The 18706-nt window shown below is 36.9% G+C and overlaps 1 protein-coding gene across 1 annotated transcript; it reads right to left on the bottom strand.

The window, feature by feature from the left end:
- Positions 1 to 12902: 12902 nt before the first annotated feature.
- On the bottom strand, positions 12903 to 14998 carry LOC139865849 (lignin-forming anionic peroxidase-like). The gene is made up of 3 exons (XM_071853955.1): positions 14757 to 14998; positions 13923 to 14283; positions 12903 to 13607 (listed from the first exon to the last, which is right to left on the bottom strand). The coding sequence occupies exons 1-3, from the start codon at positions 14973 to 14975 to the stop codon at positions 13219 to 13221; spliced, it is 969 nt and encodes a 322-aa protein (XP_071710056.1). The 5' UTR covers positions 14976 to 14998; the 3' UTR covers positions 12903 to 13218.
- Between the last annotated feature and the right edge of the window lie 3708 nt (positions 14999 to 18706).

Below are 18706 nucleotides of genomic sequence, written 5' to 3'. Positions count from 1 at the left end.
AATTTTTCAACGTTTATTTATTAATAATTATTATTATTAATACGTGTGATAAAACGAATGTACGTTATTACATTTACATGTTGCCATGATTGCCCGAACTTGACTTTAATTGCCCGAAACGTCTTTGTGACACCCGGAACTTTCACGAATAATATTTTTAGATATTATTTGCATTCATGATTAAGTTTATTAATCATTTTAATTAACTAAAGTTATTAGTTAGTTACTTGGGCTTTTAATTGGATTAACTTGTTAATTACATACATACTTGGGCTTTTATTTGAACTTGGACCTTTATTAGTATTAGTGGACTTTAGAAGCCCACCCTACACTTTAATGGACTTATTTAGCCCACTCATTCATGTAAGTATCCATTTAGTTATAACTAGTTAGTTTAAGAAGACTTAGAATCTAGTTGGCACATAATCCACATGAACTAACACCAAGTATCCAACTTTTAAGACTTTTCATCCAAGTAACCAACAAACAAATTCTTCCCCCTTCTTTTTTACTGCAGGCCGTGGGATACCATGGGGGGAATGGGATTCAAAATCTTTTCTTTTACATCACTTGTTCATTTGTAAACCTCATTCTTCACACACACACTTTACTTGCAAAATCCTCTCAACTTTTCTCTCATTTATTTCTCTCTTTTCTCTCTAACAATTGTAAGTAACATGAAGCTTTTCTCTTTTCTTTCTTTGTCCCAAAACCGAACCAAAACACCCCTATATCATCATCAACTTTGTTCTTTAATGTTGTAAAATTACTTGATACTTGTTAGATGTTGTTGTTACTTTGTTACTTATTCTTGTTATTACTTACTTACATGTTTAAGAATCAAACTCTTTAGTTTGATTCTCCATAATATCTTGTATTTTTCAAGAACACAAGAACATAAACTCACTAGTTTATGATGCTACATTTATTGTTTCAAAAGATTTAAGGTTCATGTGTTGTAAATCATACTTGTAATTCATGTTAGTAAACTTTAAAGTTTACTTTCTTAAAGATTAAACTTTGGTTTGAATCTTTAAAGTATGAAACCCATGAACTTATTTACTTATTTATTTAGTTTTACTTGCACTTTAATTTTATGATTTTGGTTGTTGTTGGTCAAGTACTACAAGTTAGTCTTGATCTCATATCTCTTGGAACTAAAAGTTAACTTACTAGTTCAAGAACATGTAAATAAGTTTTCTTTAAATATAACTTTGTATACTTATGCTTGATCTATACTTTTGGGTCTTGGATCTTCAAGATCTAACTAAGAACTATGTTCTACATCTTAAGATCTTGATTAGTTAGTTTACTCTCAAGTTTGTAACTTGTTATTAGCTTTAAAGTTCATGTATATGTTAGATCTAAGACTTTGATGTAACTTTGGTTCATCAAACTTCATACAACTCTTAAGTGAGTTGTGCTTCATGTCTTAGACTTACACTAGGGTTATGATGGTAAAAACTTGGTAAATATGATGTAAACACATCAATGAGTTGTACACTTGAAGCTATAGGCATCAAGGATGAGAACCATGATGAACATCAAACACCAAACCCACCGGAACCCATTATTTTTCTGCCTACTGTTCCCTGCCTACTGTTCTGCTGTTTCTGTAACAGACCAGTAGACCTGGGCTGTTGTGATTATGATTTTCAAATATCTATTTTCGAGTAGATAACTTTTCATATAGGACTCGTTTTAATCCGAGTTACGGTTTAGGATTTATGGCCCTCCGATCGTCACTATGTCCTTTTAACGTTGTGCACAAATTTCTGACCTACTCGCACTTAGACCGTCACCAGGGTCAAACAAAGATGAGTTTGCTTCTGTAAATTTTACCACACTTAAAGGACTCATATACGGAGCCATGGCCACTGGTCTCACCTTAATTCAGTAAGCATAGAGGCCGTGGTGACTGACTGAAATCAGTCTTTGTTTTAAACTACTTTCATAAACGAAACTTACTTTACGCCTTTTGTTTGATGATGAATGATGATGACCCTTAAGACCTTATTTACATACTTTTAAACCTATTAAGACGATTTACTGACTTAGTACTATTTGCCTTAGGTTGAGGACCTTCGGACCGATTACTTGCACACCTTTTCCGAACCGACTTTACGACTACATTATCATTGTGAGTTATAGCATTCCCTTTTTACTTTAACTTATTTTGGGAACTGAGAATACATGCGGATTTTATGTTTTACATACTAGGCACGAGTACTTAAACTTATATATGTGTGGGTTATACAATGGCATAAACATTCCCTTTAGCTCGGTAACGTTTAATCATTGGTTTTTGAACCATGAACGCGAATCTTAGATATGGATCCATAGGGTTTGACATCCCCACTCGGGCTAGTAGCACTAGCATTTAACGAGTGTTTAATACTTCGTAGACATACGCACTTGCCAAGTGTACTTTCAGGGGGTATAAACGTTAAGTTAGTTACCAAGTGCTCACGGTTAACATATACTTTATCATACTGTTTTGAAACGCTCTTTGTAGCACTGAAATCTCGTGGCCTACCTTACTTACTGTTATACTTAAACTATAGCTCACCAACCTTTGTGTTGATGTTTTTAAGCATGTTTTTCTCAGGTGCTTGAGGTTAGCTTCCGCTGTGTACTAGTCGTGCTGTAGACACCCGCTGCTTAGAGTTGTCATCGCATGAACTACTTTATCTTGCATTCAAACTTTAGTACTTTTGAATTATGACTTGTAACGACCATTGTGGTCACATACACTTATTATTTGCTTCTACTTAGTGAAGCATGCTTTTGGATTGTAAAACATTCGATGTTGGTTTAGACATCACTTTATTTATGAATGCAAACTCTTTTTGAAATCGCATATAGTACTTAACCTTGTAATGATCCTGTTGTTGATGATTCGTACACGATGGTTTTGTACGGGGCATCACATTTGGTATCAGAGCATTGGTTGTAGGGAATTAGGTTGCATTAGTGAGTCTAAGACCGACCCGAGTAGGATTCACTAATAGGACTAATCTACAACTTGCTAGTTTACGTGTTTCTGCTGAACTTACTGCATGCTGCTGCTTACTGTTACTGCTATATGCCGTATGCTACTACATGATTTCACTACTGCATGCTATTACTTGCTTTCGATTGCATGCTACTTCTGTATGATACGTTATTATTGCCATGCTGCTTATTGTTATACATGATTTAAACTGTTGGCCTAATACGTGCTTGCTTTATGACTTACTGACATGGAAAATTTATTTTTCCTTGTTCAGATGTCGGATGTACCACCTGCTAGCGTTTTGGGCAGTTTAGACTTTTCAGCTACTCCACCTACCACCGTTGCCGATCCACCGATCCCGATACGCACGAGTGACCCCGGCGCTTCATCTTCCGGGACTAGCAGCCAGCCGCCTGCACCAGTGGCTACTATTGACGAACATGTGGATCCTACAGAGATTCCAGCTCCGTCTGCTCCCGGACCCTCGGATTCACAGCCCCGCATCGGTGGTGTTGTGATCCCCGCGGAGTTCGGGGAAGGGCCATTCCGTAACCATATGCGCATGCCGTGCCGACGCGCTCCAGATGGACGTTTAGTGCCGATTCCGCCAGGCAAACACAGAGAGATGTTGGCCGCCTTCGGACTGCCAGTTCAGCCACCCGTACCACCACCATATGATTCTGATGATCCTTCGTCCGATGACTCCTCTACAGATGACTCCAGTGACTCCGACGAAGAGAACCTTGATGACGTACCTATACAGGCACCCTCCACCCCACCGAAGAAGCGGTACCGTCCTGATGGCACCGTCATTCCAGGGGTGAATGGAGGTCGTGCTTTCACTGACGCTTTTGGTCGGCGTCGGAGGGTTACTGCCCGTAAGCGGCTTGTGCCATACCCTGCCGACCCACTCATACGTAAGGCACCTCGTTACGTGCTGACTATTTCTGGAGCCGGGACATCTGCACCCCGTTTCGTGCGGTCTGCACCACCCACTCCACCAGCCCCACCTGCACCACCGGCACCACCTGCACCGCTGGCACAGCCTGCCCCACCATCTCCCACAGTCGAGGAATTGACAAGGGAGGTAGAGATTCTCCGAGCTCGGGTTACTAAGCTCGAGGAGCAGCTGGCACAGGTTTTGGACATCCTACACCCACCTTCACCGTAGGACTTTTGTATTAGATTTCATGATGTAATCTAGTAGTAGCTTCTTGTACTATTTATGTATTGTAAGAACTTATGCGGATGTATGAAACTTATTATTAATGAATGGAACTTTGCGTTATTTAAATTCTTGCACGATGTTCTATTTACATTACTGTACGATGATTCTGTGGTATTTGTACCTAGATGCGTTATTTAATAACATGTGATGTTTTGATTCCATGTTGGTTACTATATACTATATTATTACTGTATTGAATGCTGAATTTTGACTTGAGTCAAAATTTTTGATTAGAACATCATGGCTAACGGTCGATCCACACCTACTGCTGATCAAATTGAAGAGATAATCCAAGAACATGTAGCCGCAGCCCTAGCAGAAAGAAACCTCCAAGCTCCACCACCACCACCACCAGTTATCCCACCCGTTCGAAATGGGTGTAGTTACAAGGAATTCCAGAGCTGCAAACCACATAACTTCAATGGAACCGAGGGACCGATTGGTCTCACCAGATGGTTCGAGAAACTTGAATCAGTATTCCGAGTTAGCAACTGTTCGGAGGATAATAAAACCAAGTTTGCTTCGTGCACACTATCTGACGGCTCGCTAACGTGGTGGAACACGTTAGCTCAAGCGAAAGGTATCGATGAGGCGTATGCTACGCCATGGGAGGAATTCAAAGCAGCTATGATTGATGAGTATTGTCCGAGAACCGAAATCCAGAAGATGGAAATCGAATTTATGCAGTTAAAGGCCGTTGGGAACGACCTTGATGGTTACAACAGGAGATTTTTGGAACTAGATCTTATGTGTCCGACAATGGTCACCCCGGAATTCAAGCGTATGGAGAGATACTTCTGGGGACTCCCTAAGTCCATCAAAGGAAACGTCACATCGTCCAAACCACCGAATGTTCCCGAAGCAATGCGCATGGCGCATACCCTCATGAATCAGATTCTTATTGATGAGCCGGAGAAGGCTAAGTTTGAGGCTGGTAGTAGTGAAAAGAGGAAATGGGACAACAACCACAACAACCACAACAACCACAACAACAACAACAATAACAACAACAGGGGGAGAAACTATGAACAAACCCCCGCCAAGAGGCACAACAACGGTGGAAACCCTAATCCCAACAACAACACCAACTCTAACCCGAACTACAAAGGAACCTTACCACAATGCAAGAGGTGTTACAAACACCACACTGGGTATTGCAATGTTGTCTGCGAGAAGTGTCAACGGGCTGGGCATATCGGGAAAGACTGCAAGGTCACCACTTTGAATGGAAAGCCAAACACCAATGGGCCGAAGAAGTGCTACGAATGTGGACAGACGGGCCATTTCAGAAATGCGTGCCCAAACAAGCGAAAAGATGGCTGACCACCCCGCGCTAGAGATTTCAACGTTAATGCAAGGGACGCACGCGAAAACCCCGACTTGGTAACAGGTATATTCAAAATCAACAATCTTTTAGCTTCTGTCTTGTTTGATACTGGTTCGGATAGAAGTTATGTATGTAGACATTTTTGCGATAAGATTAATTGGTCATTAGTCCCGTTAAAAGAGAGTATGCTTGTCGAGGTCGCCAATGGAAAACTTGAGAAGGTTGACCATATTAGTCGTGGAGCTATTATCAACATAGCCGGTGCAGATTTCGAAATTGGTTTGATACCTATCAAACTGGGAAGTTTTGACGTGATCGTTGGTATGGATTGGTTGAGCAAGATAAAGGCCGATATTATCTGTGGAGATAAAGCACTACGCATACCACAAGGAGATGGCGAACCACTGGTTATCTATGGAGATAGATGTACCTCGAAGTTGAACCTCATTAGTTGCGTGAAAGCGCAAAAGATTATGAAGAAGGGACGTTTTGCTGTCCTAGCACATGTGAAAGCGGTAGAAACCGAGGTGAAGAGCGTTAATGACGTTCGAATTGTGAACGAATTTTCCGATGTCTTCCCAGAGGAATTGCCTGGATTGCCACCGCAGAGAGCAGTAGAGTTTCAGATTGTTTTAGTGCCAGGAGCTGCACCTGTAGCTCGCGCACCTTATAGACTCGCACCTTCCGAGATGCAAGAATTACAAAGTCAACTACAAGAACTACTTGATCGAGGATTTATCCAACCAAGTTTCTCGCCTTGGGGCGCACCTGTTCTGTTTGTGAAGAAGAAGGATGGATCCTTCCGTATGTGTATCGACTACCGTGAACTCAACAAATTGACTATCAAGAATCGGTATCCTCTTCCACGAATTGACGATCTTTTTGATCAACTACAAGGATCGAGTGTCTACTCAAAGATCGATTTGTGATCAGGATATCACCAGCTGAGGGTGAAAGAAAGTGACGTGATGAAAACTGCATTCAGAACTCGTTATGGTCATTATGAGTTTCTCGTGATGCCATTCGGTTTGACAAATGCACCTGCCGTGTTCATGGACCTCATGAATCGTGTCTGCAAGCCGTACTTGGATAAGTTTGTTATCGTCTTCATAGATGATATCCTCATCTACTCTAAGAGCGAAGAAGAGCATGAGCAACACCTCCGACTAGTACTTGAACTCTTGAGACAAGAGCAACTTTACGCCAAATTCTCCAAGTGTGAATTTTGGTTGAAGGAAGTCCAGTTTCTGGGTCATGTTGTGAGCGACCAGGGTATCAAAGTTGACCCCGCCAAGATTGAAGCCATCAGCAAGTGGGAGACCCCCACTACTCCGACTCATACCTTGGAAGACATGTTGCGTGCATGTGTCGTTGATGTTGCGTGCATGTGTCGTTTTGCCTCTAGATTTTGGCGTTCTTTGCAAGAAGCCATGGGAACTCGTCTTGACATGAGTACTGCTTATCATCCTCATACTGACGGGCAAAGTGAATGAACGATTCAGACCTTGGAAGACATGTTGCGTGCATGTGTCGTTGATTTTGAAAAGGCTTGGGAAAGACATTTGCCACTCGCCGAATTCTCGTACAACAACAGTTATCACTCGAGCATTAACGCTGCACCTTTTGAAGCATTGTATCACCGGACCCGACGTAGTCCACGAAACCACGGAGAAGATTGCTCAGATTCAAGCTAGACTTAAGACTGCCCGCGATCGTCAGAAGAGTTATGCCGATCTTAAACGTAAAAACTTTGAATTCAACATTGGTGATCATGTAATGTTGAAGGTTGCACCTTGGAAAGGTGTGATCCATTTTGGAAAACGTGGAAAGTTAAACCCACGATACATTGGTCCTTTTGAAATCTTGGAACGTGTTGGACCCGTTGCATACCATTTGGATCTACCAGCACAATTGAGCTCAGTTCATCCTACCTTCCATGTGTCAAACTTGAAGAAGTGTCTTGCTGCACCTGAACTTATCATACCATTGGAAGAACTTACAATTGACGACAAACTCCACTTCGTGGAAGAGCCTATTGAAATTATGGATCGTGAGATCAAAACTTTGAAACGTAACAAGATTCCGATTGTACGAGTACGATGGAATGCCAAACGAGGACCTGAGTTTACTTGGGAGTGAGAGGACCAAATGATGCGGAAGTATCCTCACCTTTTCCCGACTCCTCCATCACCTTCAGCTTAAAATTTCGGGACGAAATTTTCTTTAACAGGTGGGTAATGTAATGACCCTGGATTTTCCAACGTTTATTTATTAATAATTATTATTATTAATACGTGTGATAAAACGAATGTACGTTATTACATTTACATGTTGCCATGATTGCCCGAACTTGACTTTAATTGCCCGAAACGTCTTTGTGACACCTGGAACTTTCACGAATAATATTTTTAGATATTATTTGCATTCATGATTAAGTTTATTAATCATTTTATTTAACTAAAGTTATTAGTTAGTTACTTGGGCTTTTAATTGGATTAACTTGTTAATTACATACATACTTGGGCTTTTATTTGAACTTGGGCCTTTATTAGTATTAGTGGACTTTAGAAGCCCACCCTACACTTTAATGGACTTATTTAGCCCACTCATTCATGTAAGTATCCATTTAGTTATAACTAGTTAGTTTAAGAAGACTTGGAATCTAGTTGGCACATAATCCCCATGAACTAACACCAAGTATCCAACTTTTAAGACTTTTCATCCAAGTAACCAACAAACAAATCCTTCCCCCTTCTTTTTTACTGCAGGCTGTGGGATACCATGGGGGGAATGGGATTCAAAATCTTTTCTTTTACATCACTTGTTCATTTGTAAACCTCATTCTTCACACACACACTTTACTTGCAAAATCCTCTCAACTTTTCTCTCATTTATTTCTCTCTTTTCTCTCTAACAATTGTAAGTAACATGAAGCTTTTCTCTTTTCTTTCTTTGTCCCAAAACCGAACCAAAACGCCCCTATATCATCATCAACTTTGTTCTTTAATGTTGTAAAATTACTTGATACTTGTTAGATATTGTTGTTACTTTGTTACTTATTCTTGTTATTACTTACTTACATGTTTAAGAATCAAACTCTTTAGTTTGATTCTCCATAATATCTTGTATTTTTCAAGAACACAAGAACATAAACTCACTAGTTTATGATGCTACATTTATTGTTTCAAAAGATTTAAGGTTCATGTGTTGTAAATCATACTTGTAATTCATGTTAGTAAACTTTAAAGTTTACTTTCTTAAAGATCAAACTTTGGTTTGAATCTTTAAAGTATGAAACCCATGAACTTATTTACTTATTTATTTAGTTTTACTTGCACTTTAATTTTATGATTTTAGTTGTTGTTGGTCAAGTACTACAAGTTAGTCTTGATCTCATATCTCTTGGAACTAAAAGTTAACTTAATAGTTCAAGAACATGTAAATAAGTTTTCTTTAAATATAACTTTGTATACTTATGCTTGATCTATACTTTTGGGTCTTGGATCTTCAAGATCTAACTAAGAACTATGTTCTACATCTTAAGATCTTGATTAGTTAGTTTACTCTCAAGTTTGTAACTTGTTATTAGCTTTAAAGTTCATGTATATGTTAGATCTAAGACTTTGATGTAACTTTGGTTCATCAAACTTCATACAACTCTTAAGTGAGTTGTGCTTCATGTCTTAGACTTACACTAGGGTTATGATGGTCAAAACTCGGTAAATATGATGTAAACACATCAATAAGTTGTACACTTGAAGCTATAGGCATCAAAGATGAGAACCATGATGAACATCAAACACCAAACCCACCGGAACCCATTATTTTTCTGCCTACTGTTCCCTGCCTACTGTTCTGCTGTTTCCGTAACAGACCAGTAGACCTGGGCTGTTGTTATTATGATTTTCAAATATCTCTTTTCGATTAGATAACTTTTCATATAGGACTCGTCTTAATCCGAGTTACGGTTTAGGATTTATGGCCCTCCGATCGTCACTATGTCCTTTTAACGTTTTGCAGAAATTTCTGACCTACTCGCACTTAGACCGTCACCACGGTCAAACAAAGACGAGTTTGCTTATGTAAATTTTACCACACTTAAAGGACACATATACGGAGCCATGGCCACTGTTCTTACCTTAATTCAGTAAGGGTAGAGGCCGTGGTGACTGACTGAAGTCAGTCTTTGTTTTAAACTACTTTCATAAACGAAACTTACTTTATGCCTTTTGTTTGATGATGAATGATGATGACCCTTAAGACCTTATTTACATACTTTTAAACCTATTAAGACGATTTACTGACTTAGTACTATTTGCCTTAGGTTGAGTACCTTCGGACCGATTACTTGCACACCTTTTCCGAACCGACTTTACGACTACATTATCATTGTGAGTTATAGCATTCTCTTTTTACTTTAACTTATTTTGGGAACTGAGAATACATGCGGATTTTATGTTTTACATACTAGGCACGAGTACTTAAACTTATATATGTGTGGGTTATACAACGGCATAAACATTCCCTTTAGCTCGGTAACGTTTAATCATTGGTTTTTGAACCATGAACGCGAATCTTAGATATGGATCCATAGGGTTTGACATCCCCACTCGGGCTAGTAGCACTAGCATTTAACGAGTGTTTAATACTTCGTAGACATACGCACTTTCCAAGTATACTTTCAGGGGTATAAACGTTAAGTTATTTACCAAGTGCCCACGGCTAACATATACTTTATCATACTGTTTTGAAACGCTCTTTGTAGCACTGAAATCTCGTGGCCTACCTTACTTACTATTATACTTAAACTATAGCTCACCAACCTTTGTGTTGACGTTTTTAAGCATGTTTTTCTCAGGTGCTTGAGGTTAGCTTCCGCTGTGTACTAGTCGTGATGTAGACACCCGTTGCTTAGAGTTGTCATCGCATGAACTACTTTACCTTGCATTCAAACTTTAGTACTTTTGAATTATGACTTGTAACGACCATTGTGGTCACATACACTTATTATTTGCTTCTACTTAGTGAAGCATGCTTTTGGATTGTAAAACATTCGATGTTGGTTTAGACATCACTTTATTTATGAATGCAAACTCTTTTTGAAATCGCATATAGTACTTAACCTTGTAATGATCCTGTTGTTGATGATTCGTACACGATAGTTTTGTACGGGGCATCAAAGTTAACCAAAGCTACGTTTAGTTTAGGTTGTTTAGATTGTGGTCGTTTCCCTACATTATCCGTGAACTCGTCAGTGCCATCCTCATCCGACTCTTAGCATAAAGATGAATCGAATGGTTCTTTATCGAGTTTGTCTGATTTTGTTTTCAAGTTTTTCATGGCGGACAACATTTGATTTGGAAATTACACTGTTTAAGGGGTGTGTGTGTTGGAACAGTTGGATAAAGTGAACATCTTTTGGTCTCCTTTAGGGTTTTTAGTTAGGTTTGGACTTGCACAATTCTGCAAACAGTTGAAAATTTGTAGTACATTATTGTACATGTCTGTTGCAAATTCCTCTTCATTTAAATAGGTTGGTAAAAACTCCACCTCCCCCCCCCCCCTCCTCCCCCCCCCCCCCCCCCTCTTTTTGCTAGTCTCAACCCCAACAGATTCAAAATTTGAATTCAACCTGTCAGATAACCTTTCACCAGAATCAGGTAAAACCTCAACTTCCGGTAGACTATCGGAGCAAACCAAAGGAGTTAACAGTCTTGACACTTCAGAATTGAAACAGTCAACATCAAAATCGGAAAAAAGTTCTACATTCACCAAATGGGTTTTGACATCTTCTACCCAAATTTTATAAGTTTTTGAGTTTTTAAAACTAACACTTTGATACTCGTGGATTTCACCAGGATCTTGATTTCCAATAAAAGCATACGAATAACAGGGTTGTGACTTATTGTGTGTTGCTCGATCAACGCATAACATTGAGCCATACGTCTTTGCTTGGAGAATTTTAAAGAAAAGAATCCCGGTGTGAGTCGAACTTGATAATCGTGGCATTGATCTTCATAGTATTCGATGTCCCATTTGCGACGAAGATGTTGAATCGGTAGATCACTTTCTAATATCGTGTAAATTTTCTTTGGACGTGTGATCGCGTCTTTATAATTGGTGGGGTGCTGACTTTTATTTGAGCCAAAATGCTAACCAAATGCTTCCTGGTGATTCGTCTTCTACCATCACTCCGCTTGGATCCAAATTTTGACAAGTAGTGCAATGGGTGTGTGAATTCTCTTTGGAAAAATAGGAACATGAAGGTTTTCCAGAATAAAAGCTCGTGTGCCCCGGTGATGATAAACGAAATTTAATAAATTCGTTCGATTGGATATCGAGGAAGCTCAAAGGAAAATATATTGATTGGAAATTCTTGGCTAACAAATGCTCTATTTACATCCCCCTTTACACAATGTGCTTTAATAAGTATAGTATACGCCGCTTTTGTTAACCAAAAATTACCCTTTTGTAAATTCATAAACAACTTATCGGCATCGTGTAAATTACCATACACACACAAACCATTAATAAGAATATTATACGTAACCACATCCGGCTTCAAATCACGTGTTATCATTTCGTTATGTAACTCAAACGCTTTTCCTATTTTACGCACTTTACAAAAATGTTGGATTAAAACATTGTACGAAACTTCATCGGGATACAAACCTCGCGAAAACATTTCATTAAGAACAATTAAAGATTCTTTAAGCTTCCATTGTATACAAAGACCTTTTATAATTACCGTATACGTAACATTAGTCGGTTCTACACCATTCGATACCATTTCCACCTCCAAATCACGCATCGCTCGTAAATTTTGCGCTTCACAAAAGAAATTCATAAGTGTCGTGTACGTTATAACATTAGGTACTAATCCATGATCCCTAATGTTATCGAAGGTGCTTAACGCCTCGTTTAATTGTCTACTTTTGCAAAATCCATAGATAAAAGAATTAAACATGACGATAGTAGGATTAATCCCTTTCTCTATTATCTTATCAAACAAATGTAGAGTTTCACAAGTCATACCAAGTTTCGCGTATTTATTGATCATGATATTGTAAAGAACAATATCCCGATTATCACAATTATTAGATAACATATCAAAATACATCCTTGCCTCCGATAACGATCGGGTCCCGCAGAGGCCGATCAAAATCGCCCATTGAGAAAACGTAACCGAAAATATATTCTTACTACACATTTCAACATAAAGTTTACTCGCCGTTTAAACATCACCGTGTTTACAAAGATGATACATGACCATCGAATACATGACATCATCGGGTTTCAAACCGACTATTTCCATCTCATACAACAAAAACAAAGCTTTTTCAACGCACCCAACCTTACATAAATTACTCACCAAAACGCTGTAAGATATATAATTTAGATTAAATCCATTTGAAATCATCTCGTCTCGCAATAGTCGGCTTTCCTCAACCGTCCGAAAGTTAATTGCTTTCTGTCTATTTTATTTTTAGGTGTAACTAAGGATTGAATATCTGTCCAAAAGAATATACTCTGTAGTAAACTAGCAGTTTTGTCTTGTATGTAAAACGCAAATAGTGCGATCAACTAACAATAAAGTATACATAGTTACACTTGAAAAGAATGAGACAAATAAATCAAAGAATGTATTATATGAAGAACGGCAAACAACTAAGGAAGAGCACTACAAATTCTCCTTATGACTCCTTCCTGGCCCATTAATGGCTTAATTTCACTCATCTTAATCATTGCAGCTGCAAAATCAGAATTGAACTTGTTACGATTGTTGCTATATTCCGTAACGATGCTATCAGTTGATCCACCACTGAAAAGCACTTGATCTGATTCAAGTAGACCCTTCTTTTGTATCAAATTCTTGAAGTAGTTATTGTCAAACGAATTCGGTGTCACCAAATCTAGTGCCGCTAGATTCGTATTCCCATCGATTGTAGGGCAACGACGTCTACGAGTGCTAGCAAATCCAGCATCAATATCTGATCCATTGCTATATATCCTGTCGCGAAACGTAAAGCATTGAGCTTGTCCTAAAGTATGAGCTCCTGCATTGTGAATATCAATATATTATTAATTGTTTGCTAATTAATACTCTATTCATCGCAAGATAAATCTCCACTTTAAATAATATGAGTAGAAAATTAACCTTTTTACCATTAACTATACTTTTACACGAAGTCTATGTCTAAAGTAAGGGATAAAGTGAGTTTAGACTCTTTATTTTACGTAAAAGACACCAAAGACATTTAATTTGAGACGGGGAGTAACATTTAGTAAATCATAATTTTTTTTCCTAAAAAAACAATTACTAAGTGATAATGTTTTTACAAGTCAAATTATATTGTGTAATAAATAATCACCTGATAGTGCAACCATGTCCCTTGTGTTGAGTCCAACATCAGTAAAGGTGGAAATAAGTGATTGCAGTGGAGCTGAGAAACCAGGAAGAGCACCGCTTTCGGCTAGAACAATGTTAGCTGTGGTTGAATCTCTTCTTCCTAGCTTGACTGACCAAGATGGACCACCAACCATTTCAGATGCATCACGAGCAGCCAAAGTCAGTACATCAGCACATGATACAACACCAGGACATAGTTTCTCAACCTCGGACTTTGCAGCTTCTATTACTTCGTAGCCTCTAACAGAATTCTTGTTAGGAAATGCATTCTTTTCACTTACTATCGAAGGACCATCATCTAGTAAGATTGACGCATCACAACCCTGCATAACATGTTCAAAAACGTTACATACGATATATTCAAATCAAATGAAAACTAACTATATATGCAGATGTTATATATGGATGAGTTATATTTGAGTGCATTAATTGATAAAATATAAATGATTAAGCGTTGAATCGTTTATAATCTAATTAATTTAAAGGTTCTTATTCAATCTCGTTAAAATGACGATGACTTGTTTTATTAAAAATTAACGTGTTAATATTTATTTACATGAATAAATAAAAGATATAATTGTTTCTACGAGTATATATTTAAAAAGGTTATTCAAAGAAAATGAATGTGTGCTTAATGCTAAGAGAATATCAACTTTCAATAACACATATTTTGGTTTCATCTAGCCCTACTAATATTTGTCATTCAGAGTTTACAAATAAACACAATGAATGTTGAATATCATTCACCACTTAATCATTCATTCAAAAGGCATTCAAAAAAATCCTTAGTTATTACCTGAACGAAGCAATCGTGGAAGTGGAGACGAAGTAACGAAGCTGCCATGCGACGTTCACGAGATATGGCTGTTCGAATGGACGTCCTGATTGTATTTAATGCATTGGGACATGTATCGTCGTAGAATGTGGTAGATAGTTGCGCTTGAGATGGTGTATAGTTGGTAACAATGAGAATTAGCAATAAGCAGATGGGTGCAAACGTATTTTTGGAAGCCATTTGTTTTGATAATAACTAATAGATTATGTGAAGGAATTGTGAAATGGAATGTTAAAGAAGGGATATGTGGATGGAATTTATAGTAAGTTGTAAAACGCGTGGTTGGTGGTTTAATAAGATTTAGATGTATTTGTTTGATCAGATAATAGAACTATTTGACTTTGTTCTTTTGTTTGGAGGTAGATAGATACATGCAACCTTGAGCAACTAGCATGCAAGAAAAGTTTGACTTTTTCTCAAAGTCAATAAAGTACTGTGTATTACGAGTAAATTTCGAACAATTACGAGTATTAAAATTAAAATTAACTCTATATTCAAAGGTGTAAAGTAATACGGAGTATGTTGAGTTACTACGTACTTTTATCTGAAGCTAATAATAGTATTTAAAGAGTATATTGTGAATATAATATAAATATAATTTAATTAATGTTGTGTACCATATATATGGTTGGTGACTTTAATTAAGTCGTGGGATTGTGTAGGTGAATCGAGATTATGATCATAAAACTGCTTATCACATGTATATTTTAGTTTTAGCGAATTAAATGTATATATTTACAAAATTTGTAGTGGATTTATTTTTGAAAATGTATCATCACAAGATGACTTAACAACTAACCTACTGATATTCTTACAAAACGTCAAATATACAAACCTTATTACCGGCACATTTAAGAGTGTCCACATTAAGGATCGTAAACATAACGGTCATTCGATAATACTCCATGATTAGGCCACATACACTAAAACATTAATACTTGTCATTCTAAAAAAAAAGAAAAACAAAAACCTTAATACTTGCCGTCTCTAGCGTCCTGAAAAGAAAAATCTTATTTGTGTGTACATTTACGAATTAAATTTAGACCATTCACTATGTGCCACAACAATACCCATTGTTGTGCCACAACAATCACAACACTCCCTTATGCAATTGTATGCAATTGTTGTGGACTCAATTGTTGTGGACTCAATTGTTGTGGTGTGGACGTGTGGTGGGAAGAACCACGATGGTCACAATGAAATTGGCACCAGCTTTTTTTTTCATTTATTTTAATATAATATTAAATTAATTACTCAATACCAATTATTTTTATCCACAATACCTCAACAATACATTCATCACAGCGTTCCCTTCATCCCACAACAATGCCACGTTAGTAAAAAGCACTCCCACAATACCACAATAATCCTCATTTGGGTAGAGAATGGTCTTAATGTTTTCAATTTATATATTGTCAAACGCAAGATATTTTTCACAAAATGTCTCTTGTTAAATGCGAGGGGTTCGTTTTTGACATTGTCCTATAAAACATAGATTTATATTTATATTACAGTAATAAAAAATCTATATTTTTTTTTTTTTTTTGAAAGGCAAACTCACACACCCACCTAAATCTAACTCGAATATATACACCACGAATTGTCCTAAGCAGGACTCGAACTCTCAACCTCAAGGTTGTAAGGGTGACCTCGATACCGCCAAGCCATTGGCTCTTTGGTAAAAAAGTCTATATTGCATGCTTTTGGTTTATTCGTCGCGCGCATGACAACACGCGACAACTAATATATACTTTTCAACTTAAAATATGCATTATTATCTATTCTTGATCTTACTCGTTAATTTGAATGATAAAATGTACTCATAAATGTACGTCATGTTTGTATAGTTTTGAACTTTTTGTTAGTTCAAGGTAGTGGTTTAGCTTTTAGACTTTTTGCGTGTTTTTGCTCGATAGTTCATTCCCCGGTTCTTTCAGTTATTGACAAAAGAACCCTTTTATATTAAGTTTTTTCGCTGAAAAAAGGTAACTAGATTTGACAATAATTGATTTTTAACATGCAATGGTTGGTTGATCAAATCAACGAAGAACGAGTACTAATCAAATTGAACATACTAACAGAATATCTCAAGTTTTGACTTCATATAATCATATCTATATGGACAGGGCTATTAGGGTCGGCTTGGCTGCTACAACCCGAACTAATTTCAACGGGGTACTTGCCGTACTTTTGATTTTATAAATACAGAGAGAAAATTTGAAGTATTAGACCATCTCCAAGTCTACAAGACACTTTCGTACCAAAAAAAAAAAAAAATGTATTAAAATGGTTTTTTCTTTGTGAAAGAGAAAATATATTGAATTTTTTTCTAAAATGGTAATAATTTTAAACCAACTTTCAAAACTGAAAAAAATGAAAAATTCGTTGCAAAAATGGTAAAACCGAAGTTTGGAACCTCGGTTTTGCCATTTCCGAAGTGTCAAACTTCGGTTTTGGGTGGTCTGTCAGCAGAAACCCTAAACCGAAGTTTGAAAATTCGGTTTTACCAAATCCGAAGTTCCAAACTTCGGTTTTGGTATTTTTTTTTTAAACACTAATTTTATAAATAACTTGGTTTTGATAGTTAATTTACAGTTTCATACGCTAAAATTACTTTAAAAACATATAATAACATTACAAACAATAAAATATTAATATTAGTAAGATGCAAATACAAATTTTTTGAACAACACTTTTATTAATATCAGAATCACGGTTACATTTTTTTGAAAATAAAAATACATAATTTAAAACAACACATAGAAATTTAACACATAATTAAATTAGATGCAATAGAAGAGGTTGGTTTTTCACAATTGCTTCGTTTTTTATCATAATCCATTCATCTTCCTCACAAAGATGCTTGAATTTTCCTTTACATTCATTCCAAAACATCACGCCCGAATGTTCAATCGTAATGTTTTCTTTGAGCCACTCAAACACCTTCGAAATTGTTGTCATCTGACTAACATCCACATTTTGAAAGTACTTATATTTGTACCCATAGTAAAACTTTTTTTGTGTTGAAAACTGTCCATTCCAATAGACATTAATTTTGAACAGGAATTTGTGACATGTTTATGTTTACAAAATTAAAAATTTATGTTTGGAGAAGGGAGAATAGAGTGATACATCTGTTTGTTGTAATAGATGTCGGTTTATATAGTGTAGTTAAAATTGGAAAACCGACCTTTTAAAGTTCGGTTTCAGTAAAAGCTGTCGAACAGTAAAAGGTAACAGTAAAAGGTAACAGTAACATTTCTTTAATTGCTTTTTATGACATGTCTAGTACCTGACAAACCGAAGTTTCAAACATCGATTTTGCATGCTTTTTTCTGATAGGTCTGAAACCGAACTTTAAAACTTCTGTTATATGTAGAATCGGGCTTATAAAAGTGATTTGTGATTGTTTCATAAATACATAATAAAAAATGAATCTGAAATACATATCAATTGACGTGTATCATGGTTGTGATTTTGAATGGAACGATGGTAAAACGGAACTCTCTAAAGGGCCTAAAATGACGTTTGATAACGTAGATGTTCGGGGCTTTAATATGGAGAAGTTGAATGAGTTTCTTCGAGAAAAGCTACCAAAGAATCCACGTTCAATGGACATATACTACTACAAAGCAGGAGCAAGTGAAGCCGAATCAATGTGCTATGATGAAGAATGGTATACATTAGTAGGGAAAGCGTGTATACTTTCAGACAACATCGAGTTGTATGTTTTATTTGGAGTTTTTGAAGACGCACTAGAGTTCGATACGATGTATGATAGTCATGGTGAATATTATTATGCACCTAGACCTTTTATAAATTAAAGTTACTTCATAAGAAACAAACTACAAGAAACAAACTACAAGAAACAAAGTACAACAAACTAAATACAACAAATTACTAATGAAAAC

Source organism: Rutidosis leptorrhynchoides, chromosome 9 (genome assembly GCF_046630445.1).
Source record: "Rutidosis leptorrhynchoides isolate AG116_Rl617_1_P2 chromosome 9, CSIRO_AGI_Rlap_v1, whole genome shotgun sequence".
NCBI classification, from domain to species: domain Eukaryota; kingdom Viridiplantae; phylum Streptophyta; class Magnoliopsida; order Asterales; family Asteraceae; genus Rutidosis; species Rutidosis leptorrhynchoides.
This window is presented reverse-complemented; position numbering and strand designations above follow the sequence as displayed.

Coding starts and splice junctions, on each gene's coding strand:
- LOC139865849 (XM_071853955.1), bottom strand. CDS start 14,975: ATGGCTTCCAAAAATACGTTTGCACCCATCTGCTTATTGCTAATTCTC. Junction 14,284..14,756: donor TCCACGATTGCTTCGTTCAG/GTAATAACTAAG, acceptor CATGTTATGCAG/GGTTGTGATGCGTCAATCTT. Junction 13,608..13,922: donor GGACATGGTTGCACTATCAG/GTGATTATTTAT, acceptor TTCACAATGCAG/GAGCTCATACTTTAGGACAA.